The 25,601-nt window shown below is 41.8% G+C and overlaps 1 protein-coding gene across 3 annotated transcripts in view; it reads left to right on the forward strand.

Moving 5' to 3' along the window:
* Positions 1–25,601, forward strand: part of LOC130183408 (ephrin type-A receptor 7) — a 150,569-nt gene that overhangs the window by 73,635 nt on the left and 51,333 nt on the right. For all 3 annotated transcript variants that reach the window (XM_056398780.1, XM_056398781.1, XM_056398782.1), the window contains exon 4: positions 21,784–21,939. In XM_056398780.1, coding sequence (XP_056254755.1) covers positions 21,784–21,939 — 156 coding nt within the window. The remainder of the gene's footprint in view (positions 1–21,783; positions 21,940–25,601) is intronic.

The following is a 25,601-nucleotide window of genomic DNA, read 5'->3' on the forward strand; positions in this document are numbered from 1 at the left end:
TTTGTTTGTGACATTTTGATCCTCAAAGTTCGAGGCCAAAGCATCGGATACAAGTAGTGAACAATGTGCAGGATCTTCTGGTTCCTTCATGGTGCTGATTCGTAAAGTAAACAATACTAGGTGGGAAAACAAAGTGCAAATGGAGCCCACAGCAAGCTCACTGCTTATGTAGCAATATTACACCTCCTGTTTACATCAGGGAACTATTGAAGCATCAAAATACATGCAAATTGCCCTTTTGTTTTATATTATAAATGCATTTTTGAAATAAACAAGGCGGTTAATGTTCTGTCAAAATTACTATATCCCTGAAACCATGGCACACTGCTTTATCCATGCATGTGCAAATATCTGAGGTGTCTTGGAAACTTCTGGGCTAAGAGGCAATCACTCCAGACAAATTTCCAATTCTATAAAAATCTGGCACAATATCCGGCATACTTATAGCTGACACCTGCAGTGATTATGCAGTACGCCTGTAAATAATAACAAATAAAAGCCGCCTATGTTCCAGAGGGTTATTGTCAAGTGATGTTACTCACTGATCACTGATGGTTAAGGCAAATAATTCCTTGTGCACAGGGGTTTGAAGGGCCCTTAACGTGCTCTCATGAGGCTCGGGCCTTGTATTCATCATTTTATTGCAGTTTCAGCCATAACACTGCATTTGATTCCCTCATTACCATGGCAACTGCTCGCTGCGCTCTACAATCCCCAAAGGTTGAAGAGGAATCATCATTATTTTGCAACATGTGTAAATCTCAGAACTTGCCATGCGATTTCATCAATACGTACTGTATGTGTCTTTTGTCACCAAACTATGGCATTTATACTTATCTCATCTCAACTATCGAAATGGACGGACTGCGAGGTGGCAAGAGGGAAATGATAGTAAACATCCAAACTGCTGGATGTGTGAATTTTCAGAGTTGCCAACAAGGAAACTGGAAGCATATTTTTGACGAAGGCCAGTAGGTTATTAAGCAGTGCATGGGAATGATGGTGGGTGTTTCTGCTTCTGGGTTCTTGGATGATTCCATGTATGTGTGCATGTGTGTGCGTTAGGTCCTGACTTTGTGTGTGTGTGTGCGTGCCTGTTCGCGCGGATGTTTTCATTTTCGACTTGGATCGCGGCCGCTCCTCACAGAGCCGGAGTGATCCCACTCACTCCTTTGCTCTTTCCTGAGGCCACGGAGATAGTGAGAGGTATTAATGGAGAGACTGGTGGGAGGAAAGAGAGTGAGCGAGCAGGAGAGAGGCGGGTTAGAATGAGAGGGATGATGGATGAGCAATGATGATGGACGGACGGGGGGGGTGGGGTGTGCGTGTGAAAGAGTGAGATGGATGGATGGATGGATGAATGAATGGAGGAGAGCAGGCGGAGGAGGTCAGCGAAGACAGCGATGCAGATCAAAACCAGACAAGAGGTGGAGGTGCAGGAGAGGCTCAGATCCAAATAGGAAGACATTTTGGCAAGCGACCGTCACGCCCCCACCCCCTCACCCGCACCCCACCCCCCTCGACCCCGATTGGCCCCTACCAGAACTGACCCAACCAGCCCCACCAGAAAGCAATCATAGTTTCATCTCCTCTAATAAAATCGCTCTCACTCACCGTTTCTCCAGCGTCACTGTTTCCTCCTTCCCTCTTGACCTCTCTCAGGCAGTTTTAAATGGATCTCTCTCTCTCAAAGCCGGTGCTGACCTCCCCAGAGCACCAAGAAAACTTCTGCTAAGGGGCCCTCTTACCTGACCACTGAGCCATGTAAACCATTTTCAAATACAAAGTACTCTTTATACCATGGCCTGGCGGAATACTTGATGGTTACTTTTTACAGAGAGATATGCTCAGTATGCCCAGCTAATCAACATTTTGAATTAAATATTTAATCAATAATCAGTGTCAATCCATTGTTTTCACACTTGTATAGTCATTGTCTTTAAATGATGTGCACCTATGAGGAGCCATCATGCGCGTATATTGTCTGGACTGGTTCCAGCAGAGGCTGCTGATGGAAAGCGTGAGTTCATTTGGCGCCTGTGTTGACTTTCTTTCCGTTGGCATTTATCAGACGTAATAAATTGTTGTATTTGACTCTCACTTCTGTGAATCCCTGGAAGTGGCTTACAAACAAGCAAGACACAGACAGACCAACAGATGCTCTACAACCTAATGTTACTGTTATTTGCTGACATCAAACTTGGAGGAAAGAACACAAGTTTACCCGATCACTGTTCCCGCAATTCACTCCCATGGTGTTTTTTTTTGTTTTGTTTTGTTTTTTCTCTTTTCTTGACCAGAAGCATAGTTCTGCTTTATCCTCTCATCAAAGTGGTAAACATCGACACCACCTTTGACATGAGGGGGCGGTGGGCCTTATGCAACTTAGGGCCACCTGACTCTGTTTCAAGCTCTCTTGTGACAGGTGACCTGTAACCTTAGCTAGCTGATGAGTCCGTCCACCTCTGCTCTCTCTGTCTCTCATGTACTCATCTTTTGTTCTTTTTTATGTTTTAATCATTGAAATCTGACCAACTGTTCAGGCCATACATGAACCCCACGAGTAAAAGTCAAAAAGAAGAAGAGCTTCATGATCAAAAAGCAAGAAATCGTGAAAAATCACTCTTTCTCCTGTACCACCCCGCTCCGAGTATTCGCCGCCTCTGCGTAGGCCCATGTACCCAAGTCGACCCTGTGTGCTATGACAACTGGCTGATGTGCCAAAGGCGGGAGCGTAACAAGGACACGGCACAGCAGAGAGCAGGGGGGCAAGGCTCTGCGTGTGCGAAACGGGGAAAGAAAGAGACAGAGGCAGGAAAACTGCGTGCGAGTGACAGAAGAGAAGAAAGGGATGGAGACGGCGTGCGTGTGGAGATCCTGTGTGTTTGGATGGGGAAGCCAAACTGGTGAAGTCACAGAGTTTCTGAATAAGCTGAGTCAACCACACAGAGGACTCTGCTGTGTGTAACCAGGTCCTAAGGATGTTTTTTATTTATTTATTTATTTTTTTCCCCCCAGACGTGTTCTAAGAAAGAGACGTACAATACTCGAAATAATACTCGGTTTACAGACGACATAAGTGGGTGGTTGTTGGGAAAGAAATGTTTGTGTCTGTACTAAGGCTGACGACAGACCCTGAGATCACTGAAACACACAAACACTGAACAACCCACACTAGTTATAGTTTACTAACATACTGTACATATTTTCTTTTTAAGTCTTGATAGTCAGAAAGGAGCAGATATTGAAGGATCAATACAGACCACACACAACTTGGTAGTGAAGAGACAGTTAGATGAGCTGCAGCTCTCCATTGAAACGCTATGAGCCAGGATCTAAAAATAATTCTCATGTTACCATATTAATCGTCCAGATTGTAGTTAAATTAAAAACATGTTTAAAATAATCTTAAAGGGTAGGTCAAGTGACATTTTATATAGTTTTCTTATTGTCAACAATCAAAAGCCGGATATATGTTATTCCTCTGTGCCATAGACTGCGATTGTTGTTTAAAAACTTCGGTGAGTCACACTATTGCATTGGCGGACATGTTCCTTCATTACAATGAATGTGAGCACTGCAGTTAACTGAGCCACTCCCATGTACAGAGTACTGCTTGTGTATTAATCCTCGAACGAAAGCAAAAACACAATTTTCTCCTGTTTTAGTTCTGTTTGCTTAAAAACTACAGTACCCAGCTGTTTTAGAATATTATTCAGTCTTTTAAAAATTCAGGTATATATTCTTGACCTAAGATTTACATGTGAGCCACACATTGTTGGCTTTCCATTGGATTTGTTGGCGGTAATGAAAATATAGAATATCACCAGCCTTGTACTTTGAAAAGAGAGAGCAACTGGCAGCAACTTGAGCAGAATGCAAATGTTTTGTTTTATTATACACTCCATATATTTACCTCATGACTGCCGCCACCAGTTGGCCCGAGCTGATAGGTACTCCCCTAAACCTGCTTTGTCCAAATCTTTACCATGATTGGCTCAGCAATTGAAATGTCTTGCCTTAAAAGAAAGAGAGGAAAAACTCTTTCTAGATTTGCAAAATACCATGTAATAAATCTGAATTAACGTCAGAGCAATGGTACAGTTTTAAAAGAACTCTCAAAAGGTTTATTTTCCCTGCCAGAATCCTTGAAGAGTTAAACCTTTTCATTTAGTTGCACCATTCCCACCACATTATGTAAAGATTCAATAATGAGTCTGTGTACTACATTTATGAGCCACTTCTATTGTACTGAGTAGAGAAATATCCTGAAGTAAATCATTGGGAAGCACGGTGTTAGATCAATACTGCATACAGTTTTAGTTGTATGGAGAACAAGGACTTGAACTGTAAAGTAATCACTGTAGCCTTTTCTTACAGCACTGCCCCCCACAGTGAGACTGAGGTAAAAATACACAGAGAGTTTTATATTGAACCACCCTGCTTACACACACACACACACACAAACACACACACACACACACACACACACACACACACACACACACACACACACACACACACACACACACACACACACCTACACTCACAGTCCACTTCTGCTCGCCTTCCAGCGATAGAGAGCTCCAAGTGAGGAGAGTGTCAGCCAACAGGAAGGCAGGGATTGAGGGAGTGAAAAAAAACAAAAAACAAATGCAAAGGGAGGGATGGTGCTACAGCGCTTCAGGGGAAGGACAAATCGATACTCTCGCACACATAACACTCCTACGCAACAGCTAAATAATGCTGCTAGTTTGTCTTGCCTTCTCTCTCTCTCTGACCTCTGTCATCTTTGTACAGTGTGTGGAAGAGTTTATTCTTGTTTTGCAGAAAGAGTTTGAGTGTGTAAAATGTCTTTACAAAACTATTTCTGTCAGGTTTCTTAATATTTAAAAGATTTTATTTTTTATTTCTTATCAGCTTGCGAGTCTCTCGAAAGTCTCATACTAGATTTTCTTTGGCTTTGTTTCCCATTTTTAGTCTGATCAGTGTGGAGAAACAGATCTTTAGTTGGAATATGACTGAACACTCATGTCATTAACACAATTAAGTATGTTATGGGTTAAGGGTCAGTCTGTTCTTGGGAGTCAGTGGGGCATACCGTCTTAACATACATTTTTTGCCAGTTCCCTTAATAACAAAAGAAGGACTGTATTGTACCGTCTGTGAAGATCTTCGGTCATCCAGGTCGTGCTTATCCAAGAGCAAGTTGAATCAAGGGCAACTGGACTTGGTTGTAGATCGTTTCTTCTGTTCTGACTGCACTAGTGATGAGATCCAGGTATTCAGCCTGTGGGGTCTTTATCAAGGCAATTGATGTATTGTATTATATAGTGTGTATTATATATCCCATCATCACATTTACATGTTTTCATTTGGCAGACATTTCTATCCAACGCAACTTACCAATCACTAAGTGCAGTAGGAAACCTTGGCATAGCCACTAAGTACTGCATCTATTCAGTAAGTGAAAGGAGATCAAGTAAACAAGTGCACTGAAAGTGCTAATATGGCATGTCACTTATAACACACTTATAATCAAGTTGTGACCAATGGCTGTTGCTAAGTAATTTGACACATCACACTGTTTGGCCAATGACAAGGCGGTCAGATGAGAACTTGGAGTCTTGGAGTAACTTGGGTAACTTCATCTGCATATTTCTAAGAACACAACTGGTGTGTCCTTTGAAGCCCTCAGTATTCCACAGGTTATTTTTGCATTGGTCCGTATTTCAATGATGCATTCACCTAGTCCTCATCAAGCCGTAATGTTGTGCATTTTCCAGTTATTTATTTTCAGTCATTTACTTAGTGTATATGATTATTTGCCTCACTGCATGCTATTAGCAGTACAAGTCAGGCAGAAGCTTTTCTGTTTGTTGGACACGTTAAACATGCAGAGCTGAAGAATATTAGAAGTTTAATCAAACTTTCCTGGTGTTGGCATTTTGTTGTCAGGCGTGTTGTGGCAGATTCCTACGAAGGAGTATTAGGGCCATGGATGAGAAAAAAAAATTGTCATCATGTGCTTCATTTCATCATGTTAAGAATAAAGTCGAACTGAGTCAGAAAAGGAAGAATTTTATTTTAATTTTCCTTTCCAAGAATAAAGTCAAAATGTGGAGAATAAACTTGACATTTCGAGATTAAAGTCAAGCTTTTGAGACGATATCAAACAGCACATTGACTGCCTCTACAAAATGCCTTGTATAGATGAACTGATGAAATTGTACTTCAGAATCGGCTTTAGCAACAATGAAATTTGGATCATAAGTGCAGTGTCGTTGTCAGCATTAGGACTTTGAAGAGAAAACTGCGTCTGTTCAGAAGGAAAAAACACACAAACATGGAAGAGACGGCCGCGTTCGTGCAAACTGAAATAGCAGGTAATGGACAAATGCAAGGATATCGTTGGTTACAGCTGCGTTCAATTCAGAGGGGATATGTTCTATCACAAGACACAATGAGACAACTGATCACGTTGTTTGATCCTGAAGCTGTGGAGCTCAGGCAGGTGAGGCGTCTGAGACGCAGGAACTACCGCAACAAAGGTCCCAACGCGCTGCGGCTCATGCATTTGTACGATAAGCTGAAGCCGTGCGGTATTGCTATCAATGGTTGTATTGATGGTTTTAGTCGGTATGTAGTGTGGATGGAGGCCTACAGATCAAACAACGACCCCGAAGTAATAGCAGACTACTTCATCACATCCATTGCACGTTTTGGAGGATGGGTGGAGCCACTGTGCGTTGACAGAGGCACGGAAAATGACTTTATTCTGGACATCTCAACTTTATTCTCGGAATTCAAAATAAAAAAAATGTTCCTCTTCTGAGTCAGTTCGACTTTTTTTTCCTCAAAGTGCATGATGGAAAAAAAAATCTTCCTCCTCATGTTTTTTTCTCATCAATCGCCCTAATACTCCTTCGTAGGTTCCAGTCCTTTTACATGTGAAGCTTTGTTCCTAATCACTGAAGACTATGATCCCAGTGAGGAGTCAGTCATGCAACATTCACTCGCAGCCAAAATAGGAAAAACAAAACACAGAAGTTGAGCAGCCACAGCAGCAGTGTGGATGTGCAACAGGAACGAGTATGCAACAGGCCAGTTTCAGTGGACCGCCTAGTGTCAGTGTTTGATCGTAACTGCTGCTGATAGCCACTGTGGTTGGAATATCTACTCGTTCTAGCCGATTTATGACGAGCATTGTGGCTGTCTGGTCAGTAAGTTTTAACATCAGCAAGTGCCATTTGTGCCTCTAAGTGACTGGTTTCCGACAAGTCTGATTTACCAACAATTTATGACTCATGTTTAATATAGCGGAATAACAGAATTCAACCACAGTCTGCCATTATGCTGAACTGTTTTGTATCAATAATTACCTAGACTCGAGTAAATTAAGGGTTTGTGGCCCTTAACTCATATCCATCATGGATCACCCTGAGGTCTTGTGCTGGCACAGTGTCAGAAATGATATGCCAAACAGCTAAATTTGGCGGTTTGGCGGAACACATATATCCGTCATCGACCTAAAAAAAAGAGAGCTAACTTTTTGATGTGCAGTGCGTTCCCACTGCACTGATGATGATGATGATGATGATGATGATGATGCTGCTGCTGTGCCCAAATGTGTCCAAACTGTACCGTCTCACTTCTTTCCTTCTGACTGTTCACGCACCATTTTTTTTTTTAAGAACAATCTGTGCAGGGAGTCTCCAGCCACCTGTTTGTCTATTTCTCCTACCTGTTTCAAACTGAGACTCGGCACAGCTCTCCGCCTGTATTAAGCAATGGTTGTTGACAGCGCTAAGTGAGGCAGTAAATAGCACAATAAAGTGGGTCTCGGAACGTCTGTCGCATCTGCTTGTGCAGCATGATTCTTTTTAGTTGCTCTCTGCTTGGTTCGAACAGTTGGTTTTAGGCAGTAAGGCCTATTCTTTTTTTTTTTTTTAAGCATAGACTGTTAGCACCACTCCGCACTGCGAGTAGCCTGCTGTGTCAAATGCACTCTGTCCTGTCTTGAGACCCCGGGATACAGACGCAACACAATAAAAAAAAGAAAAAGAAAAAGAAAAAAAAAAGCAGGAAGTGAACACGCTCTCGCTGTCACATCCACACAGAAATGCAAACATGCGATGTAATGCTTCTTGAGTCATTTCACTCGATGACTCACTGTCTGGTTCAGTCTGTCTCCACATGCTGCAGCGTCTGGACCATAATTCCAAGCTAAGACCTCGGTTGAGTATAATGCGAAATGTGTGTGCCTGAGTGTACACGGGTTTCTTCACGCCAGGAGGAAGATTGCACTCAGAGTAAAGTGAAAATCTTTCTAAGAAGCAACATGACACAGTCATTCATAGATTCATATTTTAGACGACTATTCAGTGAGTGGACGTTTTAAGAAATGAGGGTAAACGGATGAAACAGGAAGAGCATTTGGCTGATATAAAACAGAAGAAAGAGGGCGGAGGACAGAGATTTAACTTACTTTACACCTCTTGTCTCGTCGACACTCTCTTTGTCTAACTTGCGCCTCTCCCTTCATCCCTTATTTTCTGTCCCTTAATTGCTTGACTTCTATCCCCCGACTCCTCGTGACGCCATCTTGCATGTCTTAATTAAACGGCTGCTTAGAGGGGGGGGGGGGACTGAGTGAGCGAGGTGGATGTATGGGGGAGGATTGGGAATGGGAGTGGAGGGGAGGGGTGGTGGAGATTAATGAAAGAAGAGTCCGTTAATTACACAACAAGGTCAAGGCCGCTTTACCTTCACAGCTTAATTGCGGCCCCTGATTGTGTTTCAAGGCCTCATTTTTAATTCAAACAGCAGGCGGACTAAACTACGATAATTGTCGCTGTGTGTGTGTTTGTGTGTGTGTGTGTGTGTGTGTGTGTGTCTTTATGTACGTCTATTCATATTAGTGTATGTGTTTGGATAACGAGTGTGTATTTTATTAAGCGATGCATCAGCTCACTCTTGACAGTGTGATTTCAGGGCTGAGTTAAGTTGTTTAAAGAAGTTTGTACCAAATGATGATGGTGGTGTATAAGTGTCTTGTGTGTATATTGATATACTTGTATGTTTATGTACGAGCAGCCTTCGCATTTTGTGTGTTTTTAACATGTGAGAATGTGGAATTTATCTGTGTTTATCTTGATTATTACATTTTTGATGAAAATTTCCTACAAACATCAGTAATAGAGAAATTCAGGTGGTCTAAAAAACAAAAAAAAATCTGATTTTAAAAGTAACACTTTCAGTGCAAACACTCTGCAATTCATTTATTTTCTTAGGGAGTTTGGTGCATCATCAGTGGCTCATTTGCATTCCCTCCTTTCACATTTTACTCCACTTTTTCTTTTTTTTTTTACAGGAAGCAATTTCTGAGCTGTGGCTGTCACAGGAAGACCTTTTGACTGTAAACTGCAGTGATCACTGTGTTTTTGCAGCGAGCAACACAGTCATTTTAGAAAGCTGGGAAACATAGAGACATAAAGTCCTGGTGAAAATCAATTTAAATTGATGCTACTTTTAAAAAATCATGGCCTTTTTTTTTTAAACTAAAGTCGGTAAATGTTCGTGTTACACGTACTTAATGTGTGTTGTCCACCATTATGTGTGCTTGTTTTGATCCCTAACATGAAGCTCAGCTATTAAACCCAGTTGGGGGTGGGGGGGGGTTGGGAGGGGTTGGAGGATCAACCCACCTCATCCATCTCCTTGATAGACCAACTGTTCCTCATCACATGGGGTCCTGCGCACTCGCACAAACACACGCACAAACATACACATGTGGTGGTCGCATGCTCTGACCGTGACTCCAACCCAGCAGTGAAAACACTTAATCAGTCTTATGGTCCAAGTGACCCCCTCCAACTGTCTCCATCCATCTCTGCGTCCCTTCAGCTTTTTAATAACTTCAGGGATCAGGGACGCTGGATCTCAAATGTCACCGAGAATAAGCGACGAGCAAGGATTAGATTTGTCTTAGATTCTCAGCTGAACGCTGTAGTGTAGACGTCATAGAAACCTGTGACAGACAGAGTCTTACATACCAAGTGACACATACTGTACGATCAGAACTAAGTGTGCGGGGGAACAACAGCCAAGAACAGGCTTAATGATTTATTCATATACATGAAAAAGAAAAAGAAGATGATTCATCAACAGTTTTCTCTGGAGACTCTCCTTGCAGGGGTTTTGACCTCATGACCTTGGGTCATAACATACAGGTCAAATATCAAATGAGGGTCAAGCAAGTGCATCAGAGAAGCTTTTACTGCGTATTCAAGTCTGTGTAAATAAGAAATATACAGGCAGACCAGGACAGAGCAAAAAAAAAAAAAAGAAAAGTGAGTTGAAGGCTCAGATTGTCAGGCACCCTTAACTGAAGGGATGAGATAAATAAACACCTGTATGATGTAAAGCAATGAAATACAATACCTGTGCGGTAAACACTGCCTCGCTTTGGTCGAGACTTGTTTGCCTGAATGTCATGAAATAATAATGCAAAGAACATAAACTACAAAGAAACACCACACTGGTGGATCAACGCCTCCTTTGGACAGCGTCAACATAAAGTAAAATCTGCAAGTTGATATTATATGTTTTTATTTATCTATGGCAGGGCTTTAGCAGCGGAAGGCATTATTATGTGCAGTGGTTTCTGTTCTAAGCAGATGATTGTTCATACTCAGTACAGTATGTCAAGAGACTAATGTTCACAACTAGACTGTGCACCTCTAAATCTCCAGCTACTGTGTGGGCATGCATGCACAAGCACGTCTTTCATTCACACACATTAAGCACTAATACACTGTAAAAGATGCAGACGGCTCTCATGCAGGCACTCATATACATAATTACACTACATAAGCACATACAGATATGCACCTTTCCCTATCCAGGTCCCCTCTAAGTGACTCTAATAGGTGTGTCTTCCAGGGTTGAGGAGCTATCTGATTACCCTTGACCTTCTCTTGTTTAACAGTTCGACAAGATACTAGATTGAGTGAACTGCTCAACAACCCCCCCCCATCCATTCTCCTCTCCCCCGCTGTACTTGAGGAAATGCGGCAGCACTCATATATCTGCACTCTTGGGAATCAAATTTATCAGGCCGATTTGTCTATATCTGGGTCACAGTCTTTATGAAAATGACTGATTCAGATGAAGCAAATGAAAATGGTATGTCATTAGTAGGCGAGACTCATTCAAGTTCACATCCCAGATTTGAAAAGCTGATTCAAAAAGAATCAAATGAAATTGGCGTGTCACAACAGACTGTGGGCTGAAGATTATGCTTGTTAATTTCCATAACCAGGCCATATTCAACACACACACACACACACACACACACACACACTTCACACAAAGTCTCCATATCTTTCCTAACGCCTCCACCAGTGAATGTGATTAGCTTCCAGTTGCATATATTATTAAATCTTTAGGAAATGTAAGACATGTGTCGTAGTGAATTATAAACTGAATCGACTCCAACAAAAAAAAATTTTCTTCACTTTAACTTGGCGTCTTCTTTGTCTGACGGTTCTTTTTTCTTTTTTTTTCTTTTTTTTCCAGCCTCCAACAAAAACACAAATATTGACAGTACTTCCTCTCCTGACTCATCCTCACAGCACAGACATACTGTAGACATGCACTTGATGCATTTTGTTACATGAAAAATTGGAAGTAGTGAAGAATGACATTACATATTGCCATTGCAAATGGGGAGAGATGTAAGTGTCTAAAAGGCAGCAGTGTGTGTAACCTTCAGCAGCATTACAAATCAGTATTACTTCTCTTACCTAAGCTATCTTCACTCGCAGTTTGAAGGGAGGAATTGTATTTTAGCGAAGTATGACAGGCGAGAGAGAGAAGGTGTGCACGCATGCACGTACAAGCACAACAGCATAACTGTTGAGAAAGAGCAGAACATTGAATCTCATTTTGCGAGCACTCGACCTGAAATTGCCTGGCATTCACATGCAAACATGTTTGCTGACTTGCGGCTGATTTGGTTATAATGTAAATGACCGGGACTCTCCTTTCAAATGCTCAAATGCATGCACGCACGCACGCACACATGCACATACGCACACACACACACACACTAACATACTCACATATACAATATATTACCCTGACATTAACATTAACTGAAACGGTCTTCTGCTGCAAGCTGTCTCCATGTGGAGTGGGTATGTGCAGTAAAGAGTGTGACTGTGTGTGTGTGTGTGTGTGTGTGTGTGTGTTTGTGTGAGTGAGAGAGTGGGACTGTCCATCTGGATGTGAAGGTGGTGATGATGATAATGGGTATCAGTGGGACATGAAGGCTCGGAGCCTGCAGGCCACCTTGCAAGGCTTGACTGATAAACGCTGCATTTTTCTCTCTTTCTCCCATATTCCTTCTCTTTTGTTCTCTCTCTCTCTTTTCTTGTCAGTCCACTTTCGAGTGTGATTCTTACACAGTAGTACTACTTTGTAGTCTTGAGGGTGTTTGTGTGTATGTGTGTGTGCGCAAATTAGCATTTTTTGAGACATGTCCCTCCTTGTGTGCTGGTGGCCGCCTGCAACCTAGACGCATCTGTTTGTTTTTTTTCTCCTTACGCACGTGTGCTTGCATGCAGGTGCCATGTTACTAGATCAGGCATGGACGTAAATAAATGGCTGTGTAGCTGAGGTAAATGGGAGCCATCAATCACACACAGGGGGGAAACAAAAACACATACTTCAGCGCGGCGACGACTGGACAAGGTCGCAGATCCCAGGAACCTCAGGGTCGGGGTCTGACGATTAAGGTGAGGTTTGATGATGTAAAATTTGGGCTGTGAAGCACGAAATGGTTGTCTGAGGATTTCCCTCAAACAATATGTGTTCCTATTTTGCCTCACTCTAGATAAGAACAACAGCGAAATACCTAACATGTAAATGAACAGTAAATGTGCTTGTCTGTGAGATGAGGAGGAGGAGGCGGCGGCGGAGGCAATAATATCCTGAAATTGTTCCCTCTCAGTCTTTTGTTCCTCAGCCTCTGATAAATCCTGTGAAAATGATAGCTGGAGCTAAAGTGGGGGGGGGGGGGGGGGGGCGAATAATGGACCAAAAGGGAGGGAGGGTGGCAGAGAGCAAACATGATATAGGGAGGGAAGGGGGACGGACGGGGAGGGGAGGGAGGATCGTGGGGGGGGGGGCAGCATTTGGCAGGGAGCAGCGCTGATAGCAATCAAGAGCTATTTGGGAAGATGAGATGGGAGAAAGGTAAATGTCAGAGTGACATGGGTATTAGAGAGAATGGTGAAAACAGGAAAAGAGAAAAAGAAGGCTCTGTCAACAGTCAGTGATTGACTTTGGGGTGTGTGTGTGTGTGTGTGTGCATGCGTGTGCGTGCCCGTGTTTGTTGCTTTTTTTTTTTTGTATGTCTGTGCCTCAGCCAAGTGAGTCACTGTGTGTTCATAAAATACAGATATGCACCCTCCGTCCATCTGTCTGTTCGAATCGTGTGTATGCATGAGAGAAAATACATCTGTTTGTTTTTTATATTCATATATACATAAGACGTGTGTCATACAGTTTTAATATCCCATTTAACATTGAAGTATATGTGTGTATGTATGTGTGTATATATAATACCACATATGAAACTGTCATTCGCATTCAAAAGAAAATACAAATTGGTTCACACCGAATACTGTACTGTGCATATTCCCAAACAAAAAAAAGTGTTTTACACATTAATAGACTGAAATATCTTTACCGCTATTGGATAATTTGCCATGAAATTTTGTAACAGACATTCGTTGAACCCAGAAGATGACATTGCTATTGGATGGACAGCAGTAAATTTTGCGGCAGTTATTAAAGTTCCTGAGAAGATAAATTCCACTTCAATGACCCTCTGACCTTTTGTTTCTCTATCACCAACAGGTCAAAATTTTCATTTGGTTACTGAAATATTGTGACATTTAATAGATTTAAACTAAATTTGGCGTAAAATCTGACATTCATGGTTCTCGGAGGATGAGCCCTTGAAGCACCAACAAACCGGCACCAACACAAGCCCAAAACTAGCACTAGGCTCACGTTGGTGGAAAGGGGTTAACAGAGTTGCTAGCATAGCTTTAAACTCTTACTCTTGCTTGCCACCATCTATACTTTGTCAGGAATAATCCAATAGTTCAAAATGGCCCATGTAATCACAGCTTTTATTAAAAATTCTATTTGATGATCTCTTTCTAAAGACATGATATACAGTAAAGGGCCATAAGACATAAAAATCAATTTGGTCCATCAATATCAGCATATCATCTTTTCATGTCTAATTATAAAAGCTGACGCCTCAGCTGTGTCCTCAGACTTCTCCTTTGTGTGCCTCACTGTTTGATGTACAGTATGTATATACCTGGCTGAGTGCAAGTACATTAGTGTTTGATCTCCTGGTTCAGGTGTATTTTTGTTTGTCTGTCTGTTCCCTTCAGCACTTTCCATCTGATACCAACAGTACAGACAGACAGTACAGACCTGTTGCTGTGATGTAACACAACAGCTCTTTGTTACGTCCGTTTTGTTAAATGTTCTTGGTGTGAGCCTGTTTCAGAAAGTCAGTGAATTAATCTGTGGGTGTTTAAGTTAAAAAAAAGAAAAAAAAGTGTGTGTAATTGTGTACTTTGCCGTGTGTGTGTCATCGTGCATACGTGCCGCATTCGGCGTGTCTTGGTTGGCAGAATTACCCGTCTCCAGCGCAAAGCTCGTACACAGCACCGCTGACATTAATACCCCCGGTGGCATTGTTCGCTGGTTATCCCCCTGTGTTCTCTGTGTGATGTCAGTCTGTGGTAACCAGGGCAGAACAGAGAATAAAATGATAAAGCAAACCGTTGACCTGAATGGCACGGCTCAGAGCTTTCTCCCTGATTACACTCTGAGGCAGCAGCCAGGCAGTGGGTGTACCTGAATGAGGTCTTTACTTTGAGCTAATAACAGGGATTTATACTGTCATTCAGGGCTTGGTCATATCTTCAAAGCAGCTAGACGCGCAGACGGGTTATGACACTGCATGTAGAGCAAAAGAAAATTGTTGTCTCCTAAAAGCAGACCATGGAAAGTGTCACAAAATTGCCTTTTTTCATCAGTCACTTAATGTCGGCCTATAACACCAGAAAACCAATGTCTGATTACAGAAGATGTGATACTGTTATTCAAACTAAATATCACTATCTTACAGTTTGACTTGTATATTTATGTATTTTTGCTTCTTGGCGGAAATGGTGTAGCTACAACAGATTTTATTGTGCACTACTTTAGGCATTACAGAGGCAGACAGCTCTCTCAAGGTTTACTGATCTCTGGGCCTCTGCACTCAATTATTTGCTTTTCTTTTTTACTAAAGAACACCATTACTCTTACAAAAGAGAGAAGCACTTTTTGCCAGCTCCGGGGGCTGTGATCCACCTTGATGGAGCACTTTGAATGTTTAATTTTCTATATCTGCAGAGAGAAGATAAGTCATTGATCAAACATGAAACAACTATTAAAACAGAAACATCAAAATGTCAAGGCTTTATCTATTGAAGAGCATTAATTAGAGATGCAGCATTTTTACTTAAGATGAGCAACTTCTGCTTTAAATAAGAATATTTCAAAGCCTTTGTATCAGATATTAGATAAAACACTAATTCATCCACTACAAACCCAGATATTCCTAGAAGCAATACAACAAGTCCTTCACCCTAAATGACCATATAAGTCTTTTGCCCCGTCCCTCTGATACGACTCGTAGCGGCATTTCCTGAATAACACCTCTACAGCGGCAGGAGATATGCCACAGATGAACAGTTAAAAAATCCCTGTTTATGTTGTTGTGACAGTGTCGTGGTAAAGGGTTGGTTAGGTTTAGGGACAAAAACAACCTGGTCATGCGTCACACAGAGGGCAAACAGCAGCTTCCCATGTTAAAAGACCAGTCAGAGTTTTGTCGATCGATCCATATGTTCATCCTGACCTCCTCCCTGCTCTGACTCTTTCACTCCTTATTAACATCACCTTCATGTCATGACTAATATGGCCACTAGAGGGTTTTGTCACTTGAATGTGAACATGTCGTTTTGGGGCGTTTGCTGGAAAAGACTGATGCTGTTTCACACGACTGCTAGATGTCGCATATAAATAAAAGGGAACTATGGGTCTTATGTTGTTTTTACAAAAAACCCCTATAGGGTCTCAAGGAATAGTTTATGTGCCTTGACAACAGCACTTCAGTAGCAGTCAGTCCTCCACTCTGGAGATTCACACTGGCAACTACCCAAGCTCATTTCCCTGGGCTCCAGCTATTCTAAAGGACTTTTTATTCTTGTGTGGTCCAAATCCACTCTCTTTAGCCAAAGTCTCATTAACTAAATACTGACTTTTATTCAAGGGCGGACTGGTTCCATCCAGTTCAGCCCAATTCCAACTGGTTTAATTTAGTCAGACTCATCTGGGTACCATAACCTCCTCATCATTTCACAATTTCATAATCTGATCCAACCTGAAACGCTTACCACTTAAATGTACCAATCAGTCACTTCTCTCCAACCCGCCTACCTGTCTGACCTGGAGGACACAATTTTGTGTGTGGGTGTGTGTGTGTGTGTGTGTAGTGCGTAAAAGAGACCTTCAAAACTGTTTGATGGTAATGAGATTTCATTTTGTGGATGTTAAAGCTGCCTGCTAGCTGAAAGAATTAGCATCAGAATCAGCATCAGCCACACAGCGGGCACTGAGATGAATTAAGGCTCTTTGAATTATTGATTTCCACCTGCTGGAATAACATCCTGTCTTTCTTGTATCTTTCCTTTGTGCCATCACCTCTTTTTCTCTTTTTTTTATTGTTCCATGCCTTAGAAGCCTTTGCAAAAAAAAAAAGGAAAAAAAAGAACAAATACTAAAAACTAACTAACTAAAACTATTGCAATTGAGACATTTCTAAGCAGTGCAGTGTTAAACTTGACACTGCCATTTGATGGCTGTGTGTTTTAGCTTGTGTTTTATGTGCAAAAGTTCATTGTGTCTATGTGCAGTTTTGAGTACACATTTGTATTTATTCCTCAGTGGGTGTGTGGGTTTAACAGTAGGGGTTAAGCTGTGTGTGCAAGTGTCCAAAGCAAACCTCTTTTAGTGTTATTAATATTAATTAATGTGTGCTGTCAGGGGGGCAGAGAAACAATTCATTGCTCACATTTATTATATCAAGTGCTTCATGATTTATTAATGGGCATGTTTAAGGTTAGAGAAAAGAAAGGGAAGGGAAAATAAAAGAGAAGGGCAAAGCATAAATTGATTCTTCTGACAAAAGTCTATTAAAGTAATTTGTGAACTCAGTGAAATGTGGATTCCTTGGACTTTTTAGTTTTTACTCATTAGACGGTGAAACTGTTGGAATATCTCAGTGTCATTTTGATCATGAATATTTTATTTTCACTCATCCTGTTAGATTGATACCAAGTTTTCCTTTCATCGTTCTAATTTTATCCTCCCACCCACATGCTTTTGGCAAGTATGTATGCAAGACAATGCTACTGTTGCATATATTCCCACTATAGATGACCTTAGTCTCACGTGCTGTCACTGTTTCTTTCAGTGCTTCTCATCTGTATGCGTTGCACGTCTGTGCTTATCTGTTTTTCTGCCTCTGGACTCCTTTAGCTTGACAGATAGACACTCGCCCTCCCTATTTAATGTCCTTTCTTTGTACAGTACGTATAGCCCACCGACTTTTTGTCTCTCACACACCATCTGTCTGTCTGTCTGTTGGTGTCTCTGTCTCTCTTCAGTCCATCACAGCAATTGCCTCCTGCTTCACCCCCCCGCCCCCCAACCCGCCTCCCAAATACGACTTGGCATGTCGCTGCATATCTATATTATAACACCTTGAAGAAATATGCCTGTGTATGTGTATGTGTGCGCGTGTACATGCGCTGCCATGTTCCATTTAATCGAGGTTCCCAGTCGGCACATAGGACAAATTGATCAGTTGGTTTGCCAGCTGTCCTGGCAGATCTCTCCTTCTGTCTCTATTTCTCTAAGCAACGCCACCCCCCCCACACACATATATATACACACACACACCCACCCCTTTCTCTCCCTGACGCTCTCATTTTCAGTTTAACTAGTATATCTTGGCAATTAAAAGGCAAAGAAGGACAAAAAAAAACTTGTCTTCTAATGACTGGAGTGGTGTTACATATAAGCATCTTCTTTTTTTTTCACTGTTGGATGCATTTTAGGGATTCCACATTCTCCCATTGGCAGATGGCTGCTGGCCCATTTTGATTGACGTGACCTTGCCTGGCATTGGCTGTTGGCGGCCCTTCGAATGATCCCTTGCTGTGGAGAATGACGGGCAGCGCGTGAAGCCAGCTCCTTTTGTTATCTGAGCTGCACATATTGTCTTGATACACCCCTATCATTAGACACACATTTCAGAGGTGTGCTGGCAAAATGTGTATCCACGCTGAATTGAAGAGATAAGTCAGAATTGCAGCCAGCCACGAATATGGCTAGCCTGCTTTTAAGCATGATAGGTAGAAAATGCAAAACCCATTTCTGTTCTCATAGATCTATGCATAATTTTGCCTTGATTCGCGTGCTATTCACGCTTGATGTTCTTGGCGTGGTGAGGGAAGGATAGTGGCAGCACGGTCAGGAACAAAGAGAGTCTACTCCAGTGCCGCTTGACAGGTTGTGTGTGTGTGTGTGTGTGTATGTGTGTCTTTCTCTTATGTCCTCATGCTTGGCTGTGCTGTGAGCTAAAAGCAAGAGGCTTTTCTCGGTGTAATGACAGACATTAGAAAGTCGATTACATGATTCTTACAGCCTCGGATACGCAACTCGCAGGCACACACACATGTACACAGGCACAAAACACGCTTGCACAGTCACTCTGGTCGGAGCCAGGAGAGGCAGACGGTGCCTTCTAATCAATGTGTGATGGCAGGCCTTTTGTGTGTGTGTGTTTTGTAAGAGTGGCTGAGTAAAAAAGATGGGCGGACGGAGTCCCCTTCATTATTGTGCCTGTGTTTTGATGAACGTTCATAAGCATTTCAGGACAGCAGGTTTGTGTTGGTCTTTGCACTGGCTGCGTGCACCTCAACTTGGCTGACTGACACGTGGGCCTGTGATCTCCTCTCTTGACCGTAGTCTAGTGTGACACAATGCCAGAGGTCGGATTGATGGTGTACCATCTTTCTCCAGAAGGCTTCAGTAACTGTTTACCCTGGCTCCTGACATCTGAGTAGCTTCCCAAAACTCAAATTTTGTTACATAATTCAAATAGGTCTGCTGTTGCTGTCAGGAATGTCTGGTTCTCCAATTGGAAAAGCAACCAAGCCTTTATGGGTGGTACACTGCTAAAGCCAATGTTAAGCCATGATATTAAAGCACCATAGAAAACAAATTTACCATGTTTATGATGTAATTCTTTTGAATTGAGAGTTGGAAAGGGGTTGGATATTAATCTAGCAAATACAGGCTGCTGAAGGCCTGACTATCTTGGATGACTAACATTTGCTAGCTAACTATGTTAGCCAGACATATTAGCTACAATTATATTCCTGCCCTTTTAACAAAATTATTCAGTGTTATCAATTCAAACCTGTAGACTAATGCATGTTCCTTTTTTTTTACAAAAGGCCACAAATGTGGTTAAATACTTCAGGATGTGAGCAGGACTAACAATTACTATTTATTTAGCTAATTTAACAAACATGACGTGTGAGATTTCTAATGTTAGCCAGCAGTCCCACTAAATGGATAACACATTAGCTATGTCTTCATGATAGCTTCAAGTATTTATAATGACTATCGTCTTCCCCTTTACCTTAAACAGTTGTCCTGATACAGGAAAACAACAACTCATATTTTGAGTCATGCAAATCTTATCTACTATTTTCCTGTATCAAGACACCTCCTTCCCAGATAGCAATATAAATCTGACCCGTACATGCTTGTATTTCATCCCGCCCAGTATATGGCTGGTTCCACGAGTCTGGAACATATACAGAGGGATGGTTAGATGCTACCTCCACATCTGGACCAATTCTGGCACACTCACGGAAAATCTTCCGGCCATCAGCCAACAATGTAAAATAGCAGCTGGAATCTGTATATGGGCCGGACTTGGACCGAGGACCTGAGCATATGTTGGCCCAGAAGTTTCATATTTGCTTCAACACTTATTTAACCAGCAAATTATCTTTTTATAAACAGGTTTTCTCAATATCAACTGCCGTTCTTTCTTAAGTTATTCTAACTCTACTCTGGCTAACACAACCTTAGTGTTGACTGGATGTGTCAATCATTTGTGATCGGTCAAGCCAAAATCAACCCTCCCTCCAAAGAAAACACCTAACAAGAAGCTCTGACTGAATGATGTGGGAGCAAAATACCAGAATGTCCTTATACCCACTTAAACCTGGGGAGTTAACACATGGAAAGGAAGCCTGTTGGGTAATGTGCTTTTTAAGTGGAGAAGTGAGACGGAGTTAAATTGAGGGAATAAGATAAAAAGGGGAAGATAAGAGAGAGACAAGAACAGTAGATGGTTAGAATGCAAGGCAGGGAAGAAAAAGGAAGCCATGAGAAATGGGAAAAGGGATAAGAAAGAAAAGACAGATGTATTAGGAGAATAGAAAGAGAGCGGAGGAGCGAGGGGAAAGAGAGGGAGCATGCCAAAGCTGTTAATGTAGACCTGCTGTTAAGAATACAGTCTCAGAAGAGAGGAGACCAGAGCATCGAGCGGTAGCTGGCTGCCTGATTTCACACCCATTATCACCTGCTACAAAGGCACGGCAAGTGGAAAATGAAACTGCATAGAGAGGGAGTGTAAAATAAACTGTTTTATACTGTGTGTTTGTGAGTGTGTGTTTATGCACCACCCGATGTCACACATGTATTGATAAGCTTCTGTTACATGGCGTGCATTCTTGTGAGCTGCCGTATGTAAGGTCATGAGTTCTTATCACCCTCGCCCACATTCTCACCTTTTTGTAGTGTGTGTCTCTCTCTCTCTCTCTCTCTCTCTCTCTCTCTCTCTCTCATGTGCAGTGGTAGTTGGGTTTCGCCTCTGGCTGCACAGGGAGATGTTTGAAAAAGAAAACAAGCAAATAAAGCGGGAAATGTGGGGAAACAACAACAAAATGAAGTTTTGGGTTTTGCAGTTACGTGTCTGCACATTGCCTTGGCTTGTTTTCATTTGCCTAGCTGGTTCAATCCAGTAGCAGCCTTTGATGCCATTTGCCAAGGCCACTGATCACACGTAATGTGAGAATTGTGTTTGTCAGATGGATTTAGCCAAAGTCTCCTCTACTTCTCTCCACTAATCCTATCTTTTATCTGATCTGTACTTCCCTGTGGATTCACTTGCTTTCTATTTTTTTCTCCATTCATTCTTTATTTTCCTCTCTCATGAATTGAAAGGGAGATTAGAGTTTTTTTTTTTTTTTTTTTCTTAGGCTTTAAGATGCTTAATGGAGTTTCTGAAAATGCTTAAGTGATATAAGATGTCTTTAAATTATCTTTAAAAGAGCTGGAGAATTTTTTTATTGGACTCTGAAAATATCCCATGGCTTTACTTTTCTTCTTCTTTAACAATGTGATTTATGTGTTCATTCCCTTGTGCAGAACTCTTCTCAAAATATGGCTTCTAAAGGGATTTCCCTGGTTAGGATAAAGGAGGCAGGAATTATTCAATCAAATTTCTTGGACATGGCTGATGTGCCGCATTTCTGTGTGTGTGCTCTTTTCCAGCGTGTCCCCCTGGATCTTACAAGATGTCCTCCAGGCAGCAGGAGTGTTTCCCCTGCCCAGCCAACAGTGTCGCAGACGAGGAAGGATCTGTGTCATGTGTGTGTGAGGAGGACCACTTCAGGACCCCCTTGGACACTCCCTCAGCAGCGTGCACACGTAATAAGATTATATATTTGTTTATATTTTTGTGTGGTGACCTTTGGGTGTTCTCTCTTTCTGCTATTACACACCCCTATACTATATCATTTTATCTAGACATTTTTTGCATTAAGTCATTATCTCGCCCATTCGCCCTTCCATATATCCACTTTGCCTGGATATCTATAATGACCCTATGGTTTACCTGTCCTTCACCCTGCATCCTTTCATCCACTTCACCCTTTTCTCATCTCATCAACCCCGCGCCTGACCTGCGCCCACCTCCCCAGTCTCTGTCTCGCCATTTATCCTTATTTTTCCATCTCCAGCTCCTCCTCATCAGCCCATTTCCATGTCTCATCTCCCCCAACCTTCACCTCTCCTTCACCTTATAGCCCTCCACTGCAATTCAAGTCTTTTCGTATTGAATTGCATCAAAGTAAAAATTAAGAAGTCCACCCGAAAACATGTCTGGTGTTGCTTTTCATCAGCCCAGATTGTTGACCAGAAATTAGTCTGTCCCAAAACGAGATAGATTATACGTGTCTTGTGCCACAACTTCCCTTTGATAACAATGAAATAGGGTTTTATTTTGAATAAATAGCTCTAGATGTAGTATGTTTTAAGAACAGATAAATATAGTCCTTGCTTGACAAAATTGGTACGGTTTATCCTCCATAGAGAAAATATCCTCATGAATCAAACCCATTATTTTATGTTTTAGGATGGACTTTCCCCATAACTGTAACCCCTCCCAACCTGTGCTTACACCCCCTCTGGTTTCATCCGATAGAATACACACATTATGTGTCCATTCACTGCAGCCATTTTCTCTGCCTCTTAACCTGTTATCACCCATCCATCCTTCATTCCTCCGAACATTACGCCCATATTATGTATTCTCCCAAAAAGCCCATCACCCCATTTTCTCCATCTTTTTGCTTAACCTTGTGCATTCTGTCCATATTCATCCACCTTTCCTCCTGACATTACCCATCCATTGTCTGCAATACATCTATTACATCCATTATGGACCAACCCAGCTTTTTCTACCCTCCTCCATTCCTCCTTTGTGACCCCTGAACGCACACTTTCCTCCCCTCTCTCTCTCTCTCTCTCTCTCTCTCTCTCTCTCTCTCTCTCTCTCTCTCTCTCTCTGTCTCTCTGTCTCTGTCTCTGTCTTCTTAACTCGACCACTCATCACTCTTCTTTCTGCACACTGCCTCTTCACATTTTCCTTCCTCTTCATCCTTTCATCCGTGCAGGTTATCGTTCTTCTTCCCTCTGCCAAACTGAAATCTCATCTCTCTGTCCTCAAGCGACAAACTATATAACCTCATCCCCACTGACCACGCATTATCTGTTCATCCCTCACCGCTTACCTTCTCTCACCCTCCCTCACCCCTTCTCCCACACCGCGTACCATTCTTCTCCAATAAAGATGCACTACAAGGCCAATAAGACAAAGACCATACAGGGTAGCCCTATTGATTCCTGCATGGAGAACAGCCTATTGATATAGCTTAGTAATTAGATGGAGGAATAATGGGCTCAATATCCCGGGAGTACTCAGGGCAGTAAAACCATTGGGTCACTATGTCTGTCCATGCATGTTTGTACACACACACACACACATATATTAACTTGTGCGTACACATATATGCGCAAGTGTGTGGTCATACTAGCTTTTATGGTAACTGCTTTGGAGGGGTTTAATTACAATATTGATCGCTGAGCTCTGTGATCCCTGCGTGATAACATTTATAGCAGCCTAATGACCACATTAATTACACTATTGATTCTGTAATTATGATCATCCCCAGATTCGGCTAATCCACCGTGTGTTTACGGATGGAGAAAGGGAGAGCTTGATGAATCTAGCATTATAAGAATAAAAGAAAGAGGGAGAGTTTGCCAGATGAATGAGGTTTGATATGCACACCTTGTAATTCCCAGCAATTAGATAATAATACCGGTGTAATTTTATTCTTTTCCCTTTGCCATTAAGGCCTGTGAAGTATCTACACCTTAATGTGTTTACCACAGTTAAAAGCTACTGCTGTCTCTTTGAAACAGCAGACTCCTCGTCATTTTTTTAAGAATCATTTTTGAAACATGTGAAAAAACACCTTGCCACATGTTTTAAATGAGACACGTCTGGTGAAACTTCCTGACACGACTAATTACCATTATCGATGGCAGCTATTCAGAAATGTTCCAATACAGCACACTGTTAAATATCTCTTGGTGGCTGTGAAGAGGAAAAGTGAAACTTTGGAAACAGTTGAATTAAATGTCTCACAGAAAGACACAGAAATGTTCCTTTGCATTCAGTTTGGCAGAGTGGAAGTCCTGCTGACAGAACTGCAAAGGCAATGACAATAGCATAATGACTACAAGAAAAATATATATAAGTCATGCATAATGTTTGCCAACATGTCACTGCAAATGGATTTTTGAAAACAGTGGGAGACCATAAATTTCAGGAGGAATAATGAAGTTGAAGCAGAACAGTATTTTTTCTGGTTTAGGGAAATACATAAATACAGATTTTTCATGTTTTAAGGACCAAACTGTTAAAAACAACAAATTTCCTTCAGGACATCTTAGAATAAGTTACAACCAATAGATTATTATCAGTGTTCCAAATTTCACACATAGTCATAGGATACAAACCTACCATGTCCTTGACCTGACTCTTTTCCAAACGGGGGAAGTCTATCATGCATATTAAAGTAGCAAATATATGCCACTGAAGACAGCTTGGCTATCCTCGCTAGCTGAAATGGGCTAGCAGGCTATGTTAACCAGTTAGCTACGATTCTGTGCCTTCTGTCCCAACCTACATATTTCTTTTTCATGTTATCTCGATGAAATATTAGTTAAACGTATGAGCAGGGCTAATAATAGCTAATAATTTAGGCTAACATTATTAGCTAATATTATTAAGTTATTATAACGTTTGCGCAAGTTTCAGCCAGCTGAGCAAGCCTGTTACCTTGTGTCTACTAAATGGATAATACACTAGCTATGCCTTCTTGATAGCATCACTTATTATATGTCTTGACTTATGAATTATACTGTTTTCTTGTAACAGAGCACCACAAAAGTCATGCTCAATTTTAACATGGGCACTTACCAAAACAGGGAAAACAGTGGTCTATTTTGAGTCATGAAATCCTCATCTAGTTTAAGCAAATACAGAAATGCAAACTCCTCACAGGCCTAACTGGCACTATTGCAAAAACAACATCAAGAGCAAGTTTGCATTTGCTATGGTGCATTCTGTTGGAGCAGCAGTGCACAGGGTGTCAGAGTCATTTGGATGGACATGGCAAAAGTAGATGGAAGGTGGAGACGGAGAGTGAAAGAGAGTTAAAATACGCAGAAGAAGAGGGGCAGGATGGTTACAGAGGTGTTTTCATAAGAGACACTCCGATTTGAAGATGAGAAGAGAGAAAACGGAAGCGCTGAGGGAGTCTGAGGCCGAGAAAGCGTAGAAGTACAGAGAGATGTGAATAAAAGGCCCAGCTGTGTCTACATCTAGTGTGTGTGTGTGTGTGTGTGTGTGTGTGTGTGTGTGTGTGTGTGTGTGTGTGTGTGCCTGCCTGTGTGTGTTCACACTCTGAATGCTCTCTGGGCTTACGTAACTCTGTGCTCCACGTGTGTCTGGGAGCGGG

This window comes from Seriola aureovittata, chromosome 16, assembly GCF_021018895.1.
Source record: "Seriola aureovittata isolate HTS-2021-v1 ecotype China chromosome 16, ASM2101889v1, whole genome shotgun sequence".
Taxonomy (NCBI): Eukaryota; Metazoa; Chordata; class Actinopteri; order Carangiformes; family Carangidae; genus Seriola; species Seriola aureovittata.